Source organism: Mixophyes fleayi, chromosome 6, assembly GCF_038048845.1.
Source record: "Mixophyes fleayi isolate aMixFle1 chromosome 6, aMixFle1.hap1, whole genome shotgun sequence".
Lineage (NCBI taxonomy): Eukaryota > Metazoa > Chordata > Amphibia > Anura > Limnodynastidae > Mixophyes > Mixophyes fleayi.
The window spans coordinates 183,967,257-183,993,208 of NC_134407.1; the positions used below are offsets into that span (position 1 = coordinate 183,967,257).

At 38.1% G+C, this 25,952-nt stretch overlaps 1 protein-coding gene across 2 annotated transcripts in view; it reads left to right on the forward strand.

Annotated features, from left to right (window-relative positions):
* The window catches only part of TOX2 (TOX high mobility group box family member 2), a 99,022-nt gene that overhangs the window by 50,254 nt on the left and 22,816 nt on the right, over positions 1–25,952 (forward strand). For both annotated transcript variants that reach the window (XM_075177534.1, XM_075177535.1), the window contains exon 3: positions 7,664–7,909. In XM_075177534.1, coding sequence (XP_075033635.1) covers positions 7,664–7,909 — 246 coding nt within the window. The remainder of the gene's footprint in view (positions 1–7,663; positions 7,910–25,952) is intronic.

Sequence of the window (25,952 nt, forward strand, 5' to 3'; positions counted from 1 at the left end):
GTATATATATATATATATATATATATATATATATATATATATATATATATAAAATGTCTATCATTTGTGTTTCACATGATACATTAGATACATTAGTTTCATATAAGTGATTATTAAACTATTTATATCCTTCTCTCCTGCAAAGGAAAACGACCATCAGACCCCTGATAATTAAATCAGGCAGTGGGGGGAGAGTGTAATGTGATATATAATTCTTTGAACTATTTTATACCCGTTGTGATGCATATAACAGAATACCTCTTGTCAGTGGCTGCAGGTGTCCTTCTTATCAGCTAAATGCTTGTGACTCCCCAATGTTTTATTTGTAACTCTCTGGCATGACCTTGTGTCTCCAAGAAAGGGAGCGCCCTGATTGTCAGTTCTGTGTTTGAAATTTAGCCACGAGCATGGTCAAAGACTTGTATTGTGTTAAATAGGACTTAAGTAAAAACAAGTGTTCAAGATGCTCTGAAGCAGGATGTGTGAACATAGCGTAACGCAAGGGAGAGCAGATGCATAAAGGTGCGTTGGTGTGTATTTATCCAGACACCAGCCTCAGTACCCGTGTTTGTATCATCCATACATGTATACTGCATTACACATCATGCCAGAATGCTCTGTTGCACGCACAATGAAGTGGTATGTGAAAGTCAATATATAAAATATTCAGTCCGAGTGATGCATTTTCTGAATAGTAGATGTGCCCCTCGGATTACAGGCCATTCCATTAGTGTATCCATTAGAACATGTTTCCAAGCTTGTCTGTTCTATTACATTCCAGCTGCCTGCTTAACCCATTCCTGGCGGCCATTCCCAAGTGTTGCATTTATAGCGAGTACACTGATTCATATTCTATCGCACATTTATTTCAGAAGATTTATAAGATACATTTTATGGTAAAAAGTATTTCACAATTGACTACCGTAAGCAGAGTATAATCTCGGGTTTAAAAAAATCCCTGTTTCTGGTTATTATTGTCCTTGGCATAGGGGTCTATTTATAAAATTGTGGCAATAAGGGTGAAAATCGTCTGTCACCACAATTTACCATTAAAACACCCATTTTTGTTGAAGATAGTACTTTTCACACTTTAATAAATAGACCCAAAAATCCCCATTTTTTAAAATATTTATTTCTTACTTTACAGTACCACTTCACATATACTCCAATGGTCTAGTTGCTTTCAGACTAATCCCATCTTTATATTCCCCAAAAGTAAGGTTTTACTATTTTGATGGTACAGTCCCCACTTTTTGACAGATATCGGTGATTGTGGCATAGGAGTTTAGGGGCATGGTCTAGGCTAAGCTTAGCCAGGGCTGGGTACATCAGGCCAAATGTTTTTCTCTCTATCCAGTGTTAGAATGTATGCATTTTAACTGCGGGCAAACAGTGTGTGGTCGTCATCCTCATTATCATCTATTAATATAACGCCAGCAAATTCCGTAGCGCTTTACAATTGGGCGGAGAAACATAGCAACAGTCAATACTGGGTAATGCAGACAAACAGGTCAGAAGGACCTGGTCACCAGCTTACAATCTATGGGACAAAGAAGATTGCGGCCTGAACAGGTGGGCAGGGATGAGCCTTGACGGTTGACACATAATTTAATGTGTCCTGATTTTTTCAATCAGAAATGTTTGAAGGTTTGTTACAATAAGAACAATTATCAGAATGTTTTCTAATTCTGTGTGCTGTTAAATTTGCCAAAGAGGTTGGAGTCACATCTGCAAAATTGCAATATTAATTGTGGGGCAGCCTGGGTCATCAGCAAAAGTGGGAGGTCCCTAATAAAATTGGTAGTCCCATGGTAGGAAGCAAGCCGATCACAGGACATTCACCTCCTATACTGTAATTACTTCTTCAGTCATATACAGTCATGGCCAAAGGTTTTGAGAAAGACACAAATATTATTTACGAAATTTGCTGCCTGATTTTGTATGATGGTAATTTGCATATACTCCAGAATGTCATGAAGATGAATTCCAATTAATTTCAAAGTCCCTCTTTGCCATGACAATGTACTTTATCCCAAAAACAACATTTCTACTGCATTTCAGCCCTTCCACAAATGGACCAGCTGACATCAGGTCAGTGATTCTCTCATTAACACAGGTGAGAGTGTTGACAAGGAAAAGGCTGGAGATCACTCTGTCATGCCGATTGAGTTAGAATAACAGACTGAAAGCTTTAAAAGGAGGGTCTTGCTTGAAATCATTGTTCTTCCTCTGTTAACCATGGTTAGCGGTTAGCTGCAAGGAAACACGTGGAGTCATCATTGTTTTGCACAAAAAGGGCTTTACAGGCAAGGCTATTGCTGCTAGTAAGATTGCACCTAAATCAACCATATCGGATCATCAAGAACTTCAATTAGAGAGGTTCAATAGTTGTGAAGAAGGCTTCAAGACGCCCGAGAACATCCAGCAAGCTCCAGGACCGTTTTCTAAAGTTGATTCAGCTGTGGGATCGGGGCACCAGCACCACCAGTGCAGAGCTTGCTCAGGAATGGCAGCAGGCAGGTGTGAGTGCATCTGCACGCACAGTGAGGCAAAGACTTTTGGAGGATGGCCTGGTGTCAAGAAGGCCAGCAAAGAAGCCACTTCTTTCCATGAAAAACATCAGGGACAGACTGATATTCTGCAAAAGGTACAGGGATTGGACCGCTGAGGACTGGGGTAAAGTCATTTTCTCTTATGAATCCCCTTTCAGATTGTTTGTGGCATCTGGAAAAACACTTGTCCGGAGAAGGAAAGGTGAGCGCTACCATCAGTCCTGTGTCATGCCAACAGTAAAGCATCCTGAGACCATTTATGTGTGTGTTGCTTCTCAGCCAAGGGAGTGGGCTCACTAACAATTTTACCTAAGAACACAGCCATGAATAAAGAATGGTACCAAAACATTCTCCAAGAGCAACTTCTCCCAACCATCCAAGAACAGGTTGGTGAAGAACAATGCCTTTTCCTGCATGATGGACACCTTGCCATAAGACAAAAGTGATAACTAAGTGGCTCGGGGATCAAAACATCGAAATTTTGGGTCTATGGCAAGGAAGCTCCCCAGACCTTAATCCCATTGAGAACTTGTGGTCAATACTCAAGAGGCAGGTGGACAAACAAAACCCCACAAATTCTGACAAACTCCAAGTATTGATTAGGTAAGAATGGTACGTGGCTCCGAAATTGATTGACAGCATGCCAAGGCGTATTGCAAAGGTCTTCAAAAAGAAGGGTCAACACTGCAAATATTGACTCTTTGCGTAAACTTAAGGTAATTGTCAATAAAAGCCTTTGACACTTATGAAATGCTTGTAATTTTACGTCAGTATACCATAGCAACATCTGACAAAAAGGTCTAAAAACACTGAAGTAGCAAACTTTGTGAAAACCAATACTTGTGTCATTCTCAAAACTTTTGGCCATGACTGTACTTCTCGTTTCAGTCCCATAATGGAATTGCAATATTTATTTTGCTGCACCTATAAAGGCTAACCTTTAAAATATGAGTTTTTGATTGTCCAGTTGGGATGCTTTTATGTGACCAAGAGGCATATGCTATGTAAAGCTTGCTATCCAACATGACGCATTTCATTTACCCAATATGCAATGTTCTGTTCTCATCTTCTCACTAAATTTCCAATTGCTGTAACCTAGACTGGATTAAATGGCTGATGGTAAAGCTGTTTTTAATTCTGCCAATGTTGCAAAGTATAGCATAGATGCAGCTGTTCATGCTTCAGAACATTGTGTACAAAATAATGTAAGTATGTACTTGTATGCAAGGGCAGGCTGGGCTGGGGGGCAGGGGGCATCTGTGGGCAGCACGGTGGCTTAGTGATTAGCACTTCAGCCTTACAGTGCTGGGGTCGTGAGTTCGATTCCAACAATGGCCCTATCTATGAGGAGTTTGTATGTTCTCCCCATGTTTACGTGGGTTTCCTCCGGCTGCGCCGGTTTCCTCCCACACTCCGAAAACATACTAGTAAGTTAATTGGCTGCTACTAAATTGCCCTTAGTCTCTCTCAGTCTGTGTGTGTGTATTTAGATTGTAAGCTCCAATGGAGCAGGGACTGATGTCAGTGAGTTCTCTGTGCAGTGCTGCAGAATGATTTGTCAGCCCTCCCCTGTTTGTATGTCATATAAATACTCTCTAGATATAGTGCATTGGTTGTTGTGTAACCAGGTTTATAAGCGTTTTTCAGTGTAATTAAGCTGATTACAAAGAGAGCAGATTTGTACCTGCACATAACATGCTGCAATGCAATGGGTGCAAATGTAATTTGTTTTGCATCCAGGGAAAATACTGGCTGCTTTTTCAAGTAGCACACATCCCGGGCCGCTTTATTTTAATATTGCAGTTTAGAGTTGAACTAGGATGTTCCCCCGTCACAACTCTGCACATTTTAAACTTGCCCACGCTGCAGCATTAGATGGTTTTACTAATGGGCAACTTGCACCTTCCAGCTATTTGTATTTACTCCTAACAGTAAATGGTTTACAATGTGAATTGGAAGAAATCCAGGGAAATAGGCTCAGGAAGAGTGGCGACATGCCAGGTGTAAGGAGGCTAAATGTCAAGTTTACAGATTTGTAGGATTCAGTAAAGATGACAAGTAAATAGTATTTGTTCTGAAGCCATCGATATGATATCGGTCAATTATCTTTACATGTCTAGGACATTTGCGATCAAAACCTAAACTGTAGTCTAGGAAAAAAAAAGTACAAATTTTGAGAATGTTTCTGTCTGTAAATGCTCCTAGCTTGTCGTAAATCTAATGTTTGGCTGATGCAATCACAATGCATAGGGAATCCTATTAACAAGGATCCATATACCGCCGCAATCTTCCTATTGCTATTGCCATCTCAGAATGGTGTAGAAGGGTATATTAGTTGAAAGAAAAATGTTTTATTTAATAGAAAGCATTATTCAAACGCGAATGGCTGCAAATTATTATTATTTTTCTTTTTAAGTGAACCTGGAAGCCCAGACTGGTCAGACAGTATCTCTCAGCTGCTTCTACGACATTTTCTTGGAACATCGTGGCGGTAACACATTTTCTATCACAAAAAATACATGTGTTATCGCTGCATGATGGCTTAGCAGTTAGCACTTCTGCCTCACAGCACTGAAGTCATAAGTTCAATTCCTGGCAATGGCCTTATCAATGAGGAGTTTGTATGTTCTCCCCGTGTTTGCGTGGGTTTCCTCCGGGTGCTCTGGTTTTCTCCCACACTCCAAAAAACATACTAGTAGGTTAATTGGCCGCTAATAAATTGACCCTAGTCTGTGTGTGTGTGTGTGTGTGTGTGTGTGTGTGTGTGTGTTAGGGAATTTAGACTGTAAGCCCCAATGGGGCAGGGACTGATGTGAGTGAGTTCTCTGTACAGCGCTGCGGAATCAGTGGCGCTATATAAATAGATGGTGATGATGATGATAATAAGTAGGGGCCATTATCTGAAATGGACAGTAATTCCCACTTGAGACACTTTATAAAAAAATAACTTAATGTACAACATCGTAGCAGACACCAAAACATACTATTATAAATAAAAGAGAAGGATATGTGTCCAGATAGGATGTCATTAAATAAAAGGGATTTGTGTGATGGTGTCTGGCTAATCGGTGTTACTGAGTGGTTATTTCCATTAACAGAGACTTGCAAATGTGTTTTTCATACAACAGGTCGCTGTGACCTGTTGAGATTGTTAGACTGGAGGTTGTGAGAGTAGTAAGAAGTCATTTCTTGTCATATAAAGTCAATGATTTTTTTTTCTATACATCATACATAAATATAATCTAAAATAACCCATGTTATGTGATAGCAGAGGGTCTGGGAAATAGGGTTGGAGGAGTAGTGGAAGCCACTGTCCATGACCAGTAGCCTGAGATAAGTGATTTTATGCAGTGTGGCAGAACTATGTAAAGACATATTTTTCACTTTTTATATCTTCTAGTTAAATCTAATTTCTTTCCAAACATGGGCCCTTTACACCTAATAAAGCAAGCAGACAGATTCCAGGGTTTTTCCTGGAGGTAATTATCTCCAAAATGAATGTGCAGCTGTCACAATAGGCACATTATTAAGATCCCCATTCTATAGTAGTGTTGAGTTACTCTGACAGCACCAACATGGAGCTGATAACGCTTCATTTGCATTTCTATTATGGGCAATGTTTGTGCAGATATACCTACAATGCATTGTAATATTATTATGTTATTTTCTCATTTGTTTGTCCACTTCCTGGATACTAGGAAATATTAACATTATAGAGCTGCTATAGTAACAAAAACTGTATTATGGTTACAGTAGATTATACAGTTAGACCACAAACATATATATATATATATATATATATATATATATATATATATATATATATATATATTTATATCTAGGTGTGACTTGGGCAGATTGTCAACGGTGTGAGGTATAGGACTGCTCCTTTAAGAAGATGTTTCTTTCTCTAATAATAAAACTGGCTATGGGTTCTATATAGTAATAAAAAATCTTAAAAATATTTAGTAAAGGTTGTTTTAGTGTGTTTTCGAAAGAAACAGGTGTAAAATAGATATTTCATGGATAAATTGCTTCAATAAGCGATTTTTGTGGCAATAGAAAATAAGCCTTATCGCTGCAGAGTAATGAAAAGACCTCTATGTGTTAGATATAATTCAGTACATATTTATCAGTTAGTCCAGTTGAATTATTTAGCAATACACAGACTTTCATAAAGTATAACAGACAGCATAACTGACATGCAATGCTTTATCATTTCAACTTTGTCCTATATCACTTCTCCTTTTTACACTTTATAAGACTTGTGGGCATTGGCTATACCTTTTTTGATGTGATGTAGGGGCTGTTGAAAGTGATGTAGGGCCTGAGTCATTAAGGAGAGCAAAGCAAAAAAAAAAAAAGGATTATGTTTGCTCCTGGACAAACCATGTTACAGTGCAAGGGGTGCAAATTAGCTTATTATTTTGCACATAAGGAAAATACTAGCTGCTTTTTCATTTAGCACACTTGATACATTTAGTTTTACACTGAAATTTAAAGTTGATCTAGGACATGCCCTATCCCAACTATAAATCTGTCCCCACATTTTAAATTTACCTCCCCCTCTAATGCAACATGGTTTTGCCCAGGTGCAAAGTTACTCATTTTTTATGCTTTGTTCTCCTTAATGACTAAGGCCCATAGTGTGCAGGAAATAAGTAAATTTTACTTTTAATAAGGCAGTAGTAGAAAATCAGAGAAGGACTGAACATCTCATGTTTACCCCCATGTTTGCGTATGTCAAATGTAAATTTCAGATTTACTTGTCCTTTAAATATTTGTGTGGGCCAACATCGTGGTTGTTGCTCTTTACATATACTATTGCTTTACTCGGCCTGTTTTTCCTTTTCAAGTGAATATTTCTGTTAATGTCTATGCAATGATTTAATATTTCCTGGTTAGTTTTCCCAAGTACTAAATTGATAGAGGATCAAATATCTAGATATAAATAAATATTTAGATATGATCCATAAATCTCTATATAGTAGCTTTATTTGTTTTTCAAATGCTTACAACTTACAAGTATGAAAAAAAAAACATTGGGTGGGCAAATACTTAAAAAAATACTTAAAAATTGTTATGGTTAATTATGGTTTTATTAATTGCAGACATACAACAATCAGAATGAAAGCAATGAAGACTACGAGATCCCTCCCATCACTCCACCAAATTTACCGGAGCACTCTCTCATGCATTTGGTGGACCATGAGTCTGGATATCATTCACTGTGTCACAGCCTCCCTCCAAACAGCCTGATACCAGCTTACTCATACCAGAACATGGACCTACCTGCCATCATGGTCTCTAACATGTTGAGCCAGGAAGGACACCTTCTTTCCTCTCAGCTGCCAACAGTGAGTCAAGAATTATTTTATTCATAGAGCTAGAATGTGTATGGTCTTTACATTCGCTTGGTAGAGCTGGAATGTGTATGGTCTTTATATTCGCTTGGTAGAGCTAGAACGTGTATGGTCTTTACCTTCGTTGGTTCATTATAATGTCTTCTGCAGTTCAGTTGAAGCATTCCTCTGTAGAGCAGTCTTCTCATTCTGAATCACCATGTTCTGTGGTGGTTCAGGTTCAACTTGATGGATTGTGACTTGTTTTTAACCTTACTAAATGTTCAATGATGTAACTGTAAGGTATATTTATTATTATTAATAATAGTAATAATAATATAGACCTGCAGTATGTTGCAGTCTTATATGGTCAGTAGATATTCCATGATTTGTCTACAGATGGAAAAGAAAGGATAGCGTGGCTGATGCAGAGTGAGTACTACGCCAATTAGCGTAGCATATCTTGCCACCTTGCATCTGGGGAGGCCAGATGGCGGGACGGAAAAGGCGTTCTAATGTAGGCTGCGTACAGTAAATATATATTTTGCAAACAACAGAAAATGGTTCTAAACATGGGCGTAAGTGTATGTGACGTATGCCAGGCGTAAACTAGGCACATATGCTACTGTTGCAGACCTGCACATATCTTGCGATAGTTGCAGCTAATGAACTCAATTTGAGTCTTTTTTAGTGAACGCAATTTGGACCTGGGATTTGGCCGCAATTGCGGTCAACTCTGTATCAGCTCTGGTATCTTGAAACCTTGGATCAAATAAGGCAATTTGCATAATATTTAGGTATCTATTAAATAACCCCCTACAGAAATAGCCAAATGTGAGGGCATATTAATAAAGATGTATTACTCTCTGTGAATACTGCGCTAGATCAAGATTATGCCAGGACAGCTGCTTATCATCCTCCTGTTCTTACTAAAAAACAAAAGAACAGAGCTGATTTGAAAGTTTTACTGGTGGTTTAATGTATCGGCAGCTTTTGAGTAAAATTTTACAGATTTTTTTAGGTGCATTTGATTAGAGTCTGATCATCATATTGTTTTCAGTCTAGATCTCCTGCTTTTCTGTGTGTTTTTGAATGCCCAGTTCAAGACTGATAAGAAGATGAGTCTTTGTGATATTACAGTTTAGACTTTTGTAACTAATAGTGACATTGACTAAATGAGACAACTATACAATAGCAATAGGAATTTGAAAGTGCATTCATACAATACAAGTGGTATGGATACGTTCATAACATATTTAGTATCAAGTTGAGGAAAAAGTTTACAGAGGACAAACACATTAAATTGGTCCAAGTAATGACAAAATGCTACAAAATCTAGAATAACTGGACGGAAAATTGGATAAAAACAGGCATCATATACCAATGCAGGGTAAAATTACATTCCACCTTGCTGAACAATTATACACTTGTTTTACTTCTAATGAGTATCTAATTAAATTATACAAATGTGATATTGTAATGTTGCCCTTAGCAACTCATTTAGCCCGGTAGAAAATTCAGGGTCAGATTGCATATGCACATTGGATTATCTGTTCATAATGGAAATAACAATAGAGATTGCGTCTTCAAAATAATTAATATTGGACTGTGAGTTCTCCATAGGGTCATTATCACTTTGATACCATTATATGTCTAAATCATAAATATTCTGTACATCATATCAGGGTGAACTATTATATTTCCAAATAATATAAATGTATGATCATATCTACTTTATTATTCAGATTTTACCTCATGATGGATTGTATGGATTGTTTAAAGTAAATGCCAGAATTTTTTCTTTTTATGTCTGTTAGATTTATAAATTATTTAATGAGTGCGTCATTTAAACTGACTGAAAGGCAGCTGATATGATTGTGGACAGCAAATGAACATCAGACAGGGCATGGTGAGACTTGTAGTTTCATAACAGCTAGTAAATCATGTAGTATGGTAAATTGAACGCAAATTGCGTTCCTGGCGTATAACAGGCTTTTTTACACCTGAGCATGAGCGCAAACCACTAATTTCGGAATTAGTGCTTTGTGCGGTTGCTCAGAAGTAAAGAAGCGTTTTATACGCCAAGAAGGCAATTTAGGTTCAACATAATCCCCATGTTGTCTACATTGTTTGCTGATCATAATATATGAAGCAGGAGCAGCTATTTGTTTCTCAAAACTTTTTTAAGTCAATAGCCAGATCTCAAATGTTAAGGAAAAAGAAAATTAAGATAGACAGAGAAAAAATGTTTATTATCCAAGCTGATTTTTACAAGCTGCAGTGTCCTCAGTTTGAGAGTCTAATTGTCTTCAATGCATATGTATGAGTGTTCTCTGCTGATTGGTGATTGAAGGAGAGAATGGACCTAATGTCTGATGGGGCATGTTTGGCAAATCAAGCTTTGCAGGACAGATCGCATGTTATGAATTTGCATGATTCTCCCCTTGCCTCTTTGCATCACAAGTTTCCATTTAGAAAATCCATGTTTATCATTTTTTTTTCCTTTTGGCTTAACTGAATTGAGAGGCCGCATAGAACATAAGAATGTAAAATAGATATCCGCATAACAGTGCCAACTGCAACCTGCGCTGCCTGATGTTACAAGGGTAACAATGAGCTAGCGCTTGTTGTTGAAGACACAACTAAATAAAGTAACATGAATAATTCCCCCAAAAATGTATTTATGTTGTGTGATATTACAATATTTATATGGTTTTATTATTAAAATTAGTACAATACACTAAAAACCTTTCTGTAACATCCCGGACATGGTACCCATTGGGCATGATGTTTTTTAAAGGGAGGCCACTTTCTTGCCCACATGTAAAGGAGATTAACATAGCAGAGGTAAGGAGACACTATATGTCCAACACAAGTAGCATTACCACACTTTGGGTAGTATTATGCTTAGGTTTTCCCTTGTGCTTGAAAATTTTCACATAACCACACCACAAACCCTATATCTGCACCCTGGCGGCTCAGGACCTCTTCATCATCATCATCATCACCATTTATTTATATAGCGCCACTGATTCCGCAGCGCTGTACAGAGAACTCACTCACATCAGTCCCTGCCCCATTGGGGATTACTGTCTAAATTCCCTAACATACACACACACACAGAGAGGCTATGGTCAATTTGTTAGCAGCCAATTAAGCTACCAGTATGTTTTTGGAGTGTGGGTGGAAACCGGAGCACCCGGAGGAAACCCAGGCAAACACCTTACAGATAAGGTCATTGTCGGGAGTTGAACTCATAACCCCAGCTCTGTAAGGCAGAAGTGCTACCCACTTAGCCACCGTGCTGCCCACCTCAGGATCCTTATCATAAAGCAGTTTAATTCCCAGAGTGGGTGGAGAAGCAAAGAAATCAGCATGGACAGGAGAAATATTCTTACATGCAGACGAAAGAGAACGGCTCCGCTCTTAAGAAACTCAGCAGATATCTGCACCCACAGTGTATGAGGACATCAGATGTGTGCCGAGCTTGCTGTATCACGCAGTTGAACTGGAAGTCTGGACGTGGGCTTCAATTCCAAAGTCAATAAAAAAGGAAAAAATGGTAAAAATATATATATATAAAAAATATGTAAAAGAAAAATAAAAAAATAGGTTAATATATTAAATTAAGAATAAAATCTTTATTTAAATACTAAAGCATTTTTTCCTGTAATGAACTCCTGCTATCGCCACCTTGACATGACTATAGTGACAGAAATATAGCAGCAGTACATGTACCGTTCCTGTCCATGTTAAATTGGCTTCCCCATGTGCCGACAAAAGCTATCACCGGTAGGGAGAGCTTGATAGAAAGGGAGAAGCCCTATGTCTGGCCAGAGTTAGCACTTTTCTCTAATTAATAAGTAGCCCCAAAGGTAGAATAGAAAAGTCAATGCAATTTCACCTGCACTAAATAATTCCTGAGGTGACCAGTTGAAGTGAAATTGGAAGATTCCTTCCCTTTAAAATGAGAGAAATTAAAGTCAGAAAATATTGCATTCTACATTTTCTGAGATACATCACTATAGCGTGCAAAGCATCTGTGTGACACTACCCTAAGGGCTTACATTCATGGCTGGATTTGCATCTCCTTGTGTGATGCCCCACACTGCCTTCACCAGAACAGCTGGAGTAGAAGTAAATATAGATCACTATGAGGAATATATGGTGAGAACTGATTGTACTTCAGATGTCCAACATACCAAGAAATAGTTTCAAGGTCCATCAGGTATACGAAACATTGTCAGTACTGACCATTCTTCACAGTGATCTCTGATTTCTGGTCCTTTCAAGTAGTGTTTACCTTCCAGCAGTCGAGCAAACACCAGCAATCATATAAACTTGACCCAGTCATCAGTCCAGTAGACTGCAGGGGGAGACAGCCAAGGGGAACAAAAATCACTTGAGCACCAGTAGTCCTGGGCACGGGAAGCTTTGGTTCTGCTAGACTGAGAGAGAGAAATATATATCAGGTGGACATTATGTAGATGATACTATATATGATTGTAGCAATTGTTCACTTCAATGTAATAACTAAATACAAAAGCTGCAGATTAATTGTTGTTATCAACATGTACAAATGTTTTTATACTATTTGACCTTTCAATAATATTACATTTTGTTTACCTTTCATTCAATATATTTTATGTTTAAATAAAAACTATAGAAATTAGCTCAGCTGAAACAGACCTGTCATGTGCATACTATAATTAGTGCATACCTCCCAACAGGGGGTGTAACATGTCATTATGGTGTGCCCCTCCCCCCATGGCGGGGGCACACCCCTGGGGGCGTGCCTAGCGCTTTTGATGTTCTAGGCTGTCCCATACTCCCCTCTCCTCTCCTCCAAACACCTCCATTGTTTTGCGCACAGCTCGCTGCCTAAAGGAAGCATGTTAATGACAGAAAGGAGATGTAGCAACAAAATACATTGTTTAGTGGGTACCAAGAATTCATGAGATTTTGTTGCTTATTTGCACAAATACTAATACAGGGGTTTATTTCTCAGAGGAAGAAAAGCCCTAAATCTGGTAAAAATTGAATTTAGGTCTTCTCTTTATATAACTAATACCAATACCACTGCTGTCCTCTTATCTCTATTACCATTTCATCTCAGTAAAACTATTTATTTTTTTTAAAGTTTATTTTTTTTAATTTTGGTGAAAGTGAAAATGGAAGCCCGTCCATTGCAGCGCATGTTAAAGTACAATTTTATAAATGAATGTTCACCAGCCATTTTACTGCTCTTTTATCATACTTAATTAACGTGAACTTGGTATTGGAATGAGATTTGGTAAATGGAAATCCAGGGTACTTTTTAAAGGAATGTTGTTGTAACTTGTACTGGTCTCAGTTCAGCAGTCAGATTTAACAGACGGCAAATCTCAGAGTGTGATAATAATGTGCCTACAATTTACATACAATGCTCTTCCCATCTCTCCTCTAGGAATAAGACACCACAAATGTATCAACTCATTGACAATTAGCAGCTTCAGGTATTGAGAAGCAAACAGGCCTATTGTATTTGGTTGGGGAGGTGGACATGTGGACATATCACAAATTCAGAAATAACTAAGACTCAATGCTCCAAGCCTCTCATTCTCCATTGCTTTTATAATCCATCAGGACTCGTTCTCTTCATCCTGGATTGTCAATTTTTATTGATCAAAAATGTTGAATCGGCCCCTGTTGGCTCCTAATAGCCACAAGGAGAAGTAAACCAATAAATGCGTTACATTAACTCACTCACAGCCAAACAAGCCCCATAACACTATCAAAACACTACAAGCACCTAACTTTCCAAGAGTTGACCTGCAAGAATGAATCAAAATCCTGTCCTAGGTTTAGAGTAACGGGGTCTGATTCATCGTCGGACATAAGTCCCGTTGAGTGCCGTAATCTCACGTGAAATTGCACTGTACATGCGCCAGTGAGCGCGATTGCATTCAATTCATGTCAACTGACTCTTCCAACTGCCTACAGCTTGAAGGTCGGAACTGGGGCTGGAAGGGCCGGACGCACATAGATAATGTACAATAAGGGGTGGGCCGAGGGCAAGCACATGCACATTCGTCCCATTCAAGCTCTGAGCTTCTCTTAAGTACTTGTTTTTTAGGCATATCATTTGAACCAGCTACAAGGGAAAGTGTAAGTGCCGACTGATAGTGATGACTGACATGTATGGGGTCCCAGAACATGTGTTTACGAGTTAGATGAACTATAAAAATGCATTTTATGTACGTACTGTGATTAAATATTTCATGTAAAAAAATTTTTTTTTTATTAATGATAATAGCATCAAGGGTGGTGATTTATTTCATAGATTTTTTTATTTTTTATGCATGGGACTTGAAATTGCACATATGAATGTCCAGCAGTCTGTTGTGTCTGTGTGCGCAAGTACCGTATAGCCAGAGTATACTTATATCCAGATTCATATGGAAACGTTTCTTGAGATACTTAAATACGGGCAGACGTGGGTGCACGTTACATCCAATTATCTTACACGCTAGTTGCGTTCACATTGCGTTTCAAGACGAATCAGGCCCACTGTGTTCAAACTGCATTTACACTTTATTTGAGTGGATCTAGAGATTGTTGAAACCTGCATGACAGGAACACTTTAAAACTTCATAAAAACTACTTTGGTGTCTTGAAAACACCAAACCAAAATTGACTAGCGGACCTCGCCTTAATACCGGGCAAGTTTCTAATTAGAGTGCATTGTCCTTCCTCACACCAAACTCAGGAGCCATGTTTTATTGGTGTTTTATGAAAATGCTAGCAGAACGTCCCCTTTCTCTCCTTTGTAAACAGAACCACCGGCCTTAAAGAGCAGCTGCCAGCAGATGAGGGGGAGGATATAGACAAAACAAAACATGATCAACTGCAGAGTAAATGTTTCTGGAACAAATGGCTGGCAGCACGGTAGTTATGAACTATTGACCTAGAACATGTTTATTCATAGTCATAAGCTCAGTTTGGGATATATTGATATCACACCAATATAAAATATGATATTATTAATTTGTTTGGTCACCTTATACTTTGTATATTAGCCATAAAGTGAGAACGTTGGTGCATTTCATGAGCATGCATTATACAGTATATACATGTAACCCTACCAAGAAGGAACTTAAATCATTATATTCATGTTGGGCAACAAACTTGCTGAATAATAAACCCAACGTATTCTGTTGTTTCATAGGGTACCTTCCTAGGTCAATATTATAAAGAATATTCTGTGATTTTATAGTATGACAGCCCTGCTGCCCTACTAAACGAATATATACAGTATGGTGGCTAAGTGGTTAGCACTTCTGCCTCACAGCACTAGGGGTCATGAGTTCAATTCCTGACCATGGCCTTATCTGTGTGGAGTTTGTACGTTCTCCCTGTGTTTGCGTGGGTTTCCTCCGGGTGCTCCGGTTTCCTCCCTCACTCCAAAAACATAATGGTAGGTTAATTGGCTGCTATCAAAATTGACCCTAGTCTGTCTGTCTCTCTCTGTCTGTGTGTGTATGTTAGGGAATATAGACTGTAATCTCCAATGGGGCAGGGGCGGATGTGAGTGAGTTCTCTGTACAGCGCTACGGAATCAGTGGCGCTATATAAATAAATTGTGATGATGATACAGTATCATTATTTTTAAGACCTACATTAAAGCCTATTCCCCTCCCGTTACTACTGTATTTGACCCTATTTTCAGACCGGAATCGTTTACTCTGCCCATTCTCGGGCTGAAATAATAGATGTGTAAATCAGATTTTCAAATACGGTCGGAGCGAGTAATCAGGATTGGTGGGGGAATTAGGATTTATTAAGCAGCTTCTTGGACTCGAAAATCATGTATCCTTTGAGCATGCTTTGGAAAACAGTCTATTTTTCTGTTTTATTGCTTGGCTTTACAAATGGAGCTTTTGGCTGCTATAAATTAGAGTTAGCTGAGATGAGAAACCATTTCGTTTATCATCAGACCCCATCCAATAAAGATTAAAATGAATTCCCACATCCTCTTGGTTTAATGTAAAGAAACACACATTTAAAGGATTTTCAGAGATTTTTTTTTTGATTTTTTTTTTATGCATTTGAAGTGTATTTTGAAATTATTCTGATTCTGCTCCGTACCATTTCTACCCTGAAGACAAATATTTGAATATAAATCAGTAAAGTAACATGAAAGAGAATTGTGAATTACATTAACTTTGATTCCACGCACTGTAACCATATTACTGCTAAAGTCTTTACTGTATGTAATGAGTAATTCAGTTTTAATTAGGAGTGGCACTTTCTCAGATGTGGACTTGAAGCTACAGTATTGACCCTGGAGAAAGCAAAGTTACGTGCCAAGTTCCTTGGCAAAATGAGGTTGCAGAGAACTCATTATACCACTCTAACCTTTATTGCTAAGCTCTGCCTATAACAGGTGCATAGTTGGCAACTGTATTTCATTTCAAGGGAGGATCCCAGGATTTAGAGATTGGTCCCTTATAATGCATGGCAGACCAGCGATGCCACAAATGGTTTTTGGACGAGAGGGGAATACGGGGCAGTCTAGAACTTCAAAAGTGCTAGACACGCCCCGGGGGCGTGGTCATACCATCCATTGTGATCTATCTATTTACTTTTTGATACATCTGCAAAAAAGAGCATTATATGTAATCTGTATGTCAGTTACTTTATTTGTGTGCATCCACATTTTATCCCAGGAAATGTCCCTATTTTTCAACATTGATCAAATGCACAATACAACCCAATTTATTCTATATATTTAAAACAAATTTCAAAAGTTAATCTTATTCTCTTGGCATTATCAGTTAATATATATTGAAAAGGAGTATTTAAAAATCACAAAAGGTTTAAGGTTTAGTATGTGTAGGAATGCTAAGATTGCAGTCCACATGACTTGCTTAGATATACAATGTTGGCCACTATGTATGTCAATGCATACAGGGGCACCAAGTTGGGGGTAGGGTATGTACAACATACCTGGGACTCTTGGGGACCTGGCAGTGGTGATCATGGTGGGGGCAGATGGAAATCCGGACCCATCTGTACCAGATTATAGACTGGGTACCGTGAGTCCAAACTCCATGAATGATCAGCAGATTACATTACGTTATCTAACCCATCACCAAAACTTGATATCATTGGACCATTTTTTTAAGCATTTTCCAAAGTCAGAAAACCAGTGTCATACTCTTCTCAGCCTATGGTTTTCCTGCAGACAATTATACTTAACATATTTAATAACCAAAACTTGTCTGTGACTTTAATGCTAATGTCCCTTTAAAATATCTAAATGGGCCCAAATTTAAGGAACCAGCTTCTGAATTCTACAGTATGTTTGAATGCCTAATTAATTAATGCAAATGATATGGCACTCACATGCTTTCAATAGAGTTAGTTGTAGTTGGTAGTTTATACCTGGTTTTACCTTTTATTATATGAAGAAAGATTTCTTTAATATAGAAGGAATGCAACCTTAGACTGATCCTCAAGTAGGTTTGTCATTATAATATAATGAGAGGCTGCATAGAAAGTCTAGTATGCAAAATTCTAATAATAATAATAACCTTGTTCACTGAGCATTTGCATGAAGATTCCCAACCTGAGATAGTCAAGCAGACACTCTTATTGTAATGTAGATGTAATTTCACTTTATTGTTGATCTATTGTTCAGTTCCAAAGAGTGACTTTCATCATGAACATATAGAAAAAAACTGGTTTAATTGCAAGGTTGAGTGTATGAGAGTGGTTTAGTAAATTAACAGTAACATTATCCCTTAGACAATGTTAATAGTGATCATTAGAAGTGTTTGCTGTACAATGAAAATGTAGCCTTTTATAGGATTTGTTTTTCATTTTATTGTTATGTGAATGTATAGCAGAACATATGAACACTTTATTCTGCACTTTCTATAGGCTAGGTACACACTACAGAAATTTCCGACCAATCTGTTATCTACACCGATTGTACCTACGACTGAATGCGATTCATGCCTACGCGCTATAGACAATATACCCTCAGATCTGTACTCTTCATCTGGTCCTCTAGTCGTTTAGAGAAAGACACAAAAATATCCATCATTCGTTAAGCGCTGAAATAATAGTCTCAGAACGAACTAATGAATTATTCCATCTGCATCACTCTCTACATTTATTCATCGGACAGCAGCTGACGTTCCTTGCCGGCATCGGCTGAAAGGATCATGACTTTGTAAACTCTGTGGAGATTGTGATCCTGAGTGTATACACACTGCAGGATCATAGTTTGATTGGAACGAGATTATTGGTTTTACCAACCAACTAAATGAACCGATAATCGGTGCTTTGGAGCGACTATCGGTCATCATGTAAATGTACACACTACTGCAATATCGGGCCAAACGGTCGGTTTACGGGTGTTTGAAAGGATAATCGGCTGAAAAACCAGTAGTGTGTACCCAGCCTTAATGTGACAGCTTAAGCTGGGTACACACTACAGGTTTTTCACCCAATTATCGTGCCAATCACATGATATCCATAGAGTTTACAGAGTCACAATCTGTTCAGCCAATGGTTATGACAGATGAAGAGCATAGATTTGAAGTTAAATCTTGTAAAACGTGTATACAGTCATGGACAAAAGTTTTGAGAATGACACAAATATTATTTTTCACAAAGTCTGCTGCCTCAGTTTTTATGATGGCAATTTGCATATACTCCAGAATGTCATGAAGAGTGATCAGATGAATTGCAATTAATTTCAAAGTTCCTCTTTGCCATGACAATGAACTTTATCCCAAAAACAACATTTCCAATGCATTTCAGCCCTGCCACTAAAGGACAAGCTGACATCAGGTCAGTAATTCTCTCATTAACACAGGTGAGAGTGTTGACAAGAACAAGGCTGGAGATCACTCTGTCATGCTGATTGAGTTAGAATACCAGAGTAGAAGCTTTAAAAGGAGGGTGGCGCTTGAAATCATTGTTCTTCCTCTGCTAACCATGGTTTACTGCAAGGAACCACGTGCAGTCATCATTGCTTTGCACAAAAAGGGCATCACAGGCAAGGATATTGCTGCTAGTAAGATTGCACTTAAATCAACCATTTATTGGTTCATCAAGAACTTGAAGGAGAGAGGTTCAATAGTTGTGAAGAAGGCTTCAAGACACCCAAGAACGTCCAGCAAGCACCAGAACCTTCTCCTAAAGTTTGTTCAGCTGCGGGATTGTGGCACCACAAGTGCAGAGCTTGCTCAGGAATGGCAGAAGGCATGTGTGAGTGCATCTACACGCACAGTGAGGAGAAGAGTTTTGGACGATGGCCTGTTGTCAAGAAGGCCAGCAAAGAAGCCATTTCTCTCCATGAAAAACATCAGGGACAGACTGATGTTCTGCAAAAGGTACAGGGATTGGACTGCTGAGGACTGGGGTAAAGTCATTTTCTCTTATGAATCCCCTTTCAGATTGTTTGGGGCATCTGGAAAAATGATTGTCCGGAGAAGGAAAGGTGAACGCTACCATCAGTCCTGTGTCATGCCAACAGTTAAGCATCCTGAGACCATTCATATGTGGGGTTGCTTCTCTGCCAAAGGAGTGGGCTCAGTAACAATTTTGCCTAAGAACACAGCCATGAATAAAGAATGGTACCAAAACATCCTCCATGAGCAACTTCTCCCAACCATCCAAGAACAGTTTGGTGAAGAACAATGCCTTTTCCAGCATTATGGAGCACCTGTGATAACTAAGTGGCTCGGGGATCAAAACATTGAAAGTTTGGATTCATGGCCAGGAAACTTCCCAGACTTTAATCCCATTGAGAACTTGTGGTCAATCTTCAAGAGGCGGGTGGACAAACAAAAACCCACAAATTCTGACAAATTCCAAGCATTGACTGGGCAAGAATGGACGGGCATCAGTCAGTACGTGGCCCAGAAGTTGATTGGCAGCATGCCAAGACGAATTGCAGAGGTCTTCAAAAAGAAGAGTCAACACTGCAAATATTGACTCTTTGCATAAACTTAATGTTATTTTCAATAAAAGCCTTTGACACTTTTGAAATGCTTGTACTTTTACTTCAGTATAACATAGCAACATCTGACAAAAAGGTCTAAAAACACTGAAGCAGCAAACTTTGTGAAAACCAATACTTGTGTCATTTTAAAAATTTTTGCCCATGAATGTAGTTTGTTTACATAAATCTGCACGGGACTTTCAGATGTTGGTAAAATCGTTAACGATACTGCATAAGGAGAAATTTTCTGTAGTCTGTACCCAGCCATAGACATGGATTAAACAAAATCCAAAATGCAAAAAATGCAAAGCTTAAACAAAATCTAGCTACAAATGAAACAGTGCCCTCTGTAACCTGAAAATTGAAAAATGCTTACTTAATTTTACCAAAGTTACCAAAGAACACCTTTTGTAAAACAATGTTACTACAACAGCTCTACATGAAATTATATTAAAAGAAGTCACGCTTATAGTACAATGAATCTTTTATATTGTGTATACATAAAGTAATGTAAGAATGTTACCATTTGTTCTGTGTTGCTAGAAAGCAGCCACATGTCTATTGAACCAGTCTCTTCTAGGAGGTTAAGAATATAGTTGACACCTATACAGCATTAAATGGTAAGGCACACCTATCACTTATAGATTTAGCAGATTTCAATTAACATTACAATAAATGTGCATTTTGTACTTGTTATTTGTTATATCCATATAGTTTCTTTGATATGCACATTTTTACAGATCTGTGAGATAGTTAATAAATGTTAATGAGTATTAATAAGACTGTGACCATCCTATATACTGACAGGAGCATCTCCACTCTTTTGATGGAAAAGCTTTTTGTGACATCATTGAACTGTAGGGAGTGTTGTGCATTTACAACACAGGCTCCTGTCAGCTCTGAATGATAACATGGCATTATGATGGCCACAGGACATCCCCCACCTACTAATTTGCATTTTGTATAATGCAAAATATCAGTATCTCTATGAGTAGCTATATAGCTGATATTTGGTGTTCATGTACCGGTTTATAAGGATTTAAGAACAGGAAATAAAATTATTTCCAGGGATTCTAAATCTAATTGGCGATATTTGCACAACCAATAAGATGTCACTCTCTGTGGCACTGAAGGATCCCCATTAGTCACAGCAGCATTCTCTGCCAAGGACAGTCAAATCCTGACAATGACATTTAATCAGGGCCAGTAGATTTTTAGACAACTAGCCAGAGGTTAGAACTGCGCACTGCGGGCCTGATTTATCAGCGAACACAAAACGAACATAGTAGAGTTTTGTTTTTTTAAATGCATGTATATCAGGGATACACACGTCCGTATTCAGCAAGGGGCGGATGTAAAGATACGTCTGTTGATTAATTCGGATCTAGGTCCGCTCTGCTCTAAGAGACAAAACACTGCTACGTCCAATACATAAGTGGTCCCAAATGAATGCACATTTTTTTCCATAAAATACATTTATTAGGATGTTCTGAATGTCTACTGTACATAACATGCATTTTTACAGCTGCTCCTGATTGTAAACACATGTTCTAGCTTCCATGCACAGCCGCCATCACTAGTAATCGGCACTTAGCCCAGAACTGTAGCCGGTGCACGTGATATGACAGAAGAACACGTGATGTCCAAAGCTTGAATTTGATGCTGCTGCATGCGCTCGAGCTTGGCACACATTTACTGTACATTGACTATGTGCATATGATCATTCTCCTTCATTTTCCACCAATGAAATCATAGGCTGCATTAAGGGTCCTTTGCGTTCGAAGAGAAATTGGATGTTGCAGTATTCATTGGCGTATAGTACAGTTCTGGGCATACACAGTGCAATTTTACGCAAATTACGGCAAGTATCGGCATTTACGTTCCTTGGAGATCCAGACCCTTCCTGTTTACATTGATCTAGTTCTTTAAAATGTTTTATTTATTTTTGATCATTTATTGGTAATTGGTAATCACAGTACACAAAAAACAAAATATATATTGTGTCATCTGTCCTTAGTTTCATGTTGCATCAGTTTGTTCATTGCAACAGTTCACAGATAGGTCTCAGGATGCAGAAGATACTATTTTATCTTTCGCATCAACAAAACAAGAAGTATCACCTTTTATATAATGTATTACATGAAAATAAAATATGAGCTTTGACTTTCCTCCCCCACATACACAATTTTAGCAGTTAATCTGCTAATCTGCTGTAAAACTCATATAAGGAATATGTAGATGAGTTTACAGGGACTGTGCACAGCATGTGTGTGCAAGGAGTGTATTATATGCAGTCCCTGACATTTGGCTTTATTTGGCTTGTTTTTTTTAAAAAACAAATAATAAACAAATGTGCCCAGAAATAAGCTCATTAATATTAAGTTTTTGGGGTTTTTTTTACACCGTAAAATTACATTCCTCAGTGATGTTACTTAATAATGTGGTTTAAAGTTTCCTTTTTATGTAATTTTGCACATTTTTGTATCCAATACTATAAGAGAGGCTAAATTCGTTAACAAATACACATGCACAGAGACTTTTAGGCCCCTTCCTCTAAAACCTCTGCACTAACCCTGCTTTATAGCAAACCTTCTATGTAATTTTACCAGTGTGTCTAACTGTAGATTTATTCCTTATTCCTTTAAACATTGGTTGAAAATGATGTCCTTTCCAGTGAAGTGAAGAGGGTAATTTATAGTAATTTGAATTACCTGCCTAGCATTGCCTTCAGGGCTGTAACAATAGGAGGTGCAGTTACAGGGCCTGGACATGAGAGGGACCAGAAATGCTGGGATGGCCCCACCCCTACCACTTCTGAGGTTCCCGTTCCCCACAAGATCCCTGTCCCCAATGCGCTACCCTCAAAAGAGCAGAGCGGACATCTCTTTTGAGCTCCACATACGTTGGACCACGCATGCTCAGAAGGTGCACACACTCTCTAGGGGAACTCACGGAATGTTGGTGTCTCCCGGACATTCTAGTGGAGTGGTCAACTATGTTCAAAAATAGTAAAATGGTGCTAGTGGTCAGGAGGCTATAGTTAGAGAGCATGTCACTATGATAGCATGCCCCTAGCTATGTCACTTTCTAAAACCCTATAACTGCACATTTCTCAGCACCAGATATGGCTCTCCATGTTAGTCTTACCCTGCTTGTCATCTATAATTTAACACTGGCAATCAGGAAGGTCCTTATGTGAAGTTTTAAAGACCCCAACATAGACAAGTGCCCTTTAATTCATTAAATATATTTAATTTTGTAGACTACATAAACTGAACTGAGCCGTTGAGCTTACTCCTGCTATTAGGGCATTTTTTTTCTCTATATTGTCCTATTATCACATGTCAGTGTTTGTAAGGTCATTTTGGTTATTTATGGGGCTTAACCTTTTATCTCATTTTACATGTCACTTATGCATGACACTATAACTTTTACCAATAAATGTTTATTTATTGTCACTCAGACCTGACTCATTAAATATGTCCATGACTTTACATCCTACATAAGGGTTGACCCTGAAATATATGAAATATCTTCTTGCCATAAGGAAGCTTTTGTTCCTACATCAGACAAATATTTCAACCCATTAAACATAGGGCTGTCATTAATTCGAGTTTTTCCTGCGTGAAACTGACCCTTTGATATGGCCATAAACTCTTGAAACCAATAACCAAAAAGAATTACTGTTCTTTTAAATTTCTAAAAATGCCTTGAAAAAAAAAAAAAAGAGACCCTGAGCCCTTTCTCCATATATCCAACTGCTCAGCCACAATTATTTATTTTCAAACAGTCTTTTGGGGGTAATGTTCCATTTTCTTATTTCACACTCCTTTTTCTCATAAATGAACCATTGCTTCCATAAATCATTATGAAAACAGAGACTAACGCTGAGCCTGAAAGGTTGAGAGATTTATGTAACACGTTTATGTTTCCAATTTTCTCGTCCCGGAGCCGAGCCCGCTACAGCTAAGCTAATAAAGGCAACTATTAATATTTCTTGTTGCCCGGCAACCGCGGGGGAGAGAGTAATGGTTTGAGCTTGGAAAATAGATGACCGATAAGAGAGAAAAAAAAAATTCAATTCTTTTATCATCTCTGGGGAAAGAGGTTTCACACGTACATGATGATGAATGAGAGGGGAGGCCGAGAGTAGAGAAAAATACATATATATATTTATATTTTTGCCTTTAATACATTATTTGTTTGGACTATATTATATATGTGTGTATTATATTTTTGTAGCATTGAAGCCTGAGATAAATGTAAAATTACAATCAAGAAAACATGTATTATACAATTCATAGATGATGATCATTATTCTTGTCTTGTAACCAGCATTTTGAGTGATGGCCTCTCATTTACCTACCATCAATCTCTTAATCATGCTTCAGCAAAGTAAGTGTTAAAAGAGTAAGCAGATCCTTCTAAGGTTTGGAACTACCCATGCTTGGAAATATCACATTTCTGCCATAAATTTTGCATTTTCCTGAGGAATCTTATTACAATATTTATTCAATATGTTTCATTATGGAGAGAATTTGCATTTGTTTGGATTTGCATGAACAGTTCTGAGTAGTGAGGGTCATTTATAACTTGCTAGTGAACACAATGACAGGCTTCATATATACAGCACACCCTCGACAAGACAAATATTCTCCCTCATTCCAATAACCCCTCACCTGCCAGACAGCGCAGCTATTGTAATATTACCAATGAAATGGGCAATTCATTCTATATGTTGTCATCAGCCTACATGTGTGGTTTAATTGGCATTATTATATGCAAATACATTTCTGGGATACACAAGTAGTTTATTAAGGCCACATTACACATAAATTATATATTACAATATTTACTAGAGAATAAAATAATGAAATCAAAATGAAATAGGTGCAGTTTTAGTGCATGGTTAAAAATGAGGACATGAAGGCTTTATGGCCATGCAAAACTGTGTCATTTGTAATATTCCTGAGAACTCATTTGCAAATAAAAACATCATATATTTAGAAAACTTTAACATTTTGAGTCATCTAAAAATGTAATAAAAAATGGTGGCTCATGTTGTCACAGAAAAAAATAGCTTTTTTTTTTTTTAATTGGGGATACTTTTCCAGATTTAAGTTTGCATTCTATGTTTATTTCCTTTCAAAGGTGAAAGTTCACATAAGTTTTTAAACGCATCCCTCAATTTATATAGAATGATTTGCAAAGTATTATGTATGTAAATGGAAACTTACACATACATTAAAGTTCCTTCTCTTACATTATGAGCTGGCGTTTTCAGCCTCAATTCAGTTTTGGCAAATGGAAATCTGAGCTTTCAAACCTCCTCCCTCCCCTTGTAGAACATGCACACAACACTACAGCTTTTTACCTTGTTGTGACAGTGTTGGATCTGGTACTAAGAAAACCCCAATGACGCCATTAAATGTGTGGGCATTTGCCATGTGGCGTGTAGCCAGCACTTGCCATGGCGGCTGTGTGTCAATGGAGGACAGTCCATTGAATCAAGTAAATAGACTGTACCACGTTCAAAAGACGCTGCCATGATGCTGCTGCTCCTTACTGCTGATTAAAGGTGACACGAGTATTGGGTTATTCGAACTCATAGGTTCCAGTCCCATACCCGTTGAAAAACGCTAGTAAAAGCATGTTTTTTTTTTAATGCCAGTGGGTAACTGGCATTTGGTAACGGGTTCTTTGAACACTAGCGCTCACCTAGCTAGGGATGCACTAACGTTCATATCGCTCCAATGACCCGTGGTGACATATTGAATGTATGTTGAACAGTCATATCCTGTCACACAGGAGCAATTACACTCAGAAGTCATTGCATGTAGCTCAATTGCTCCGGTGTAACTGGGTAAGAGAGTTTCCTATTCATGTCAAGGTGCCAGAATGGAGCAATTTGAGCACAACAAACGCTGGGGCTGAAGTATGTTTTATCAGTGGTGCTAAAACTTTAAATAAGGCTCTTTGTGACATACAATGCTTGAGTAAAATTTTCACCATGTGCTTAAGGGGAGCTACTCCTCGTCATCACTACATGATCATTAATAC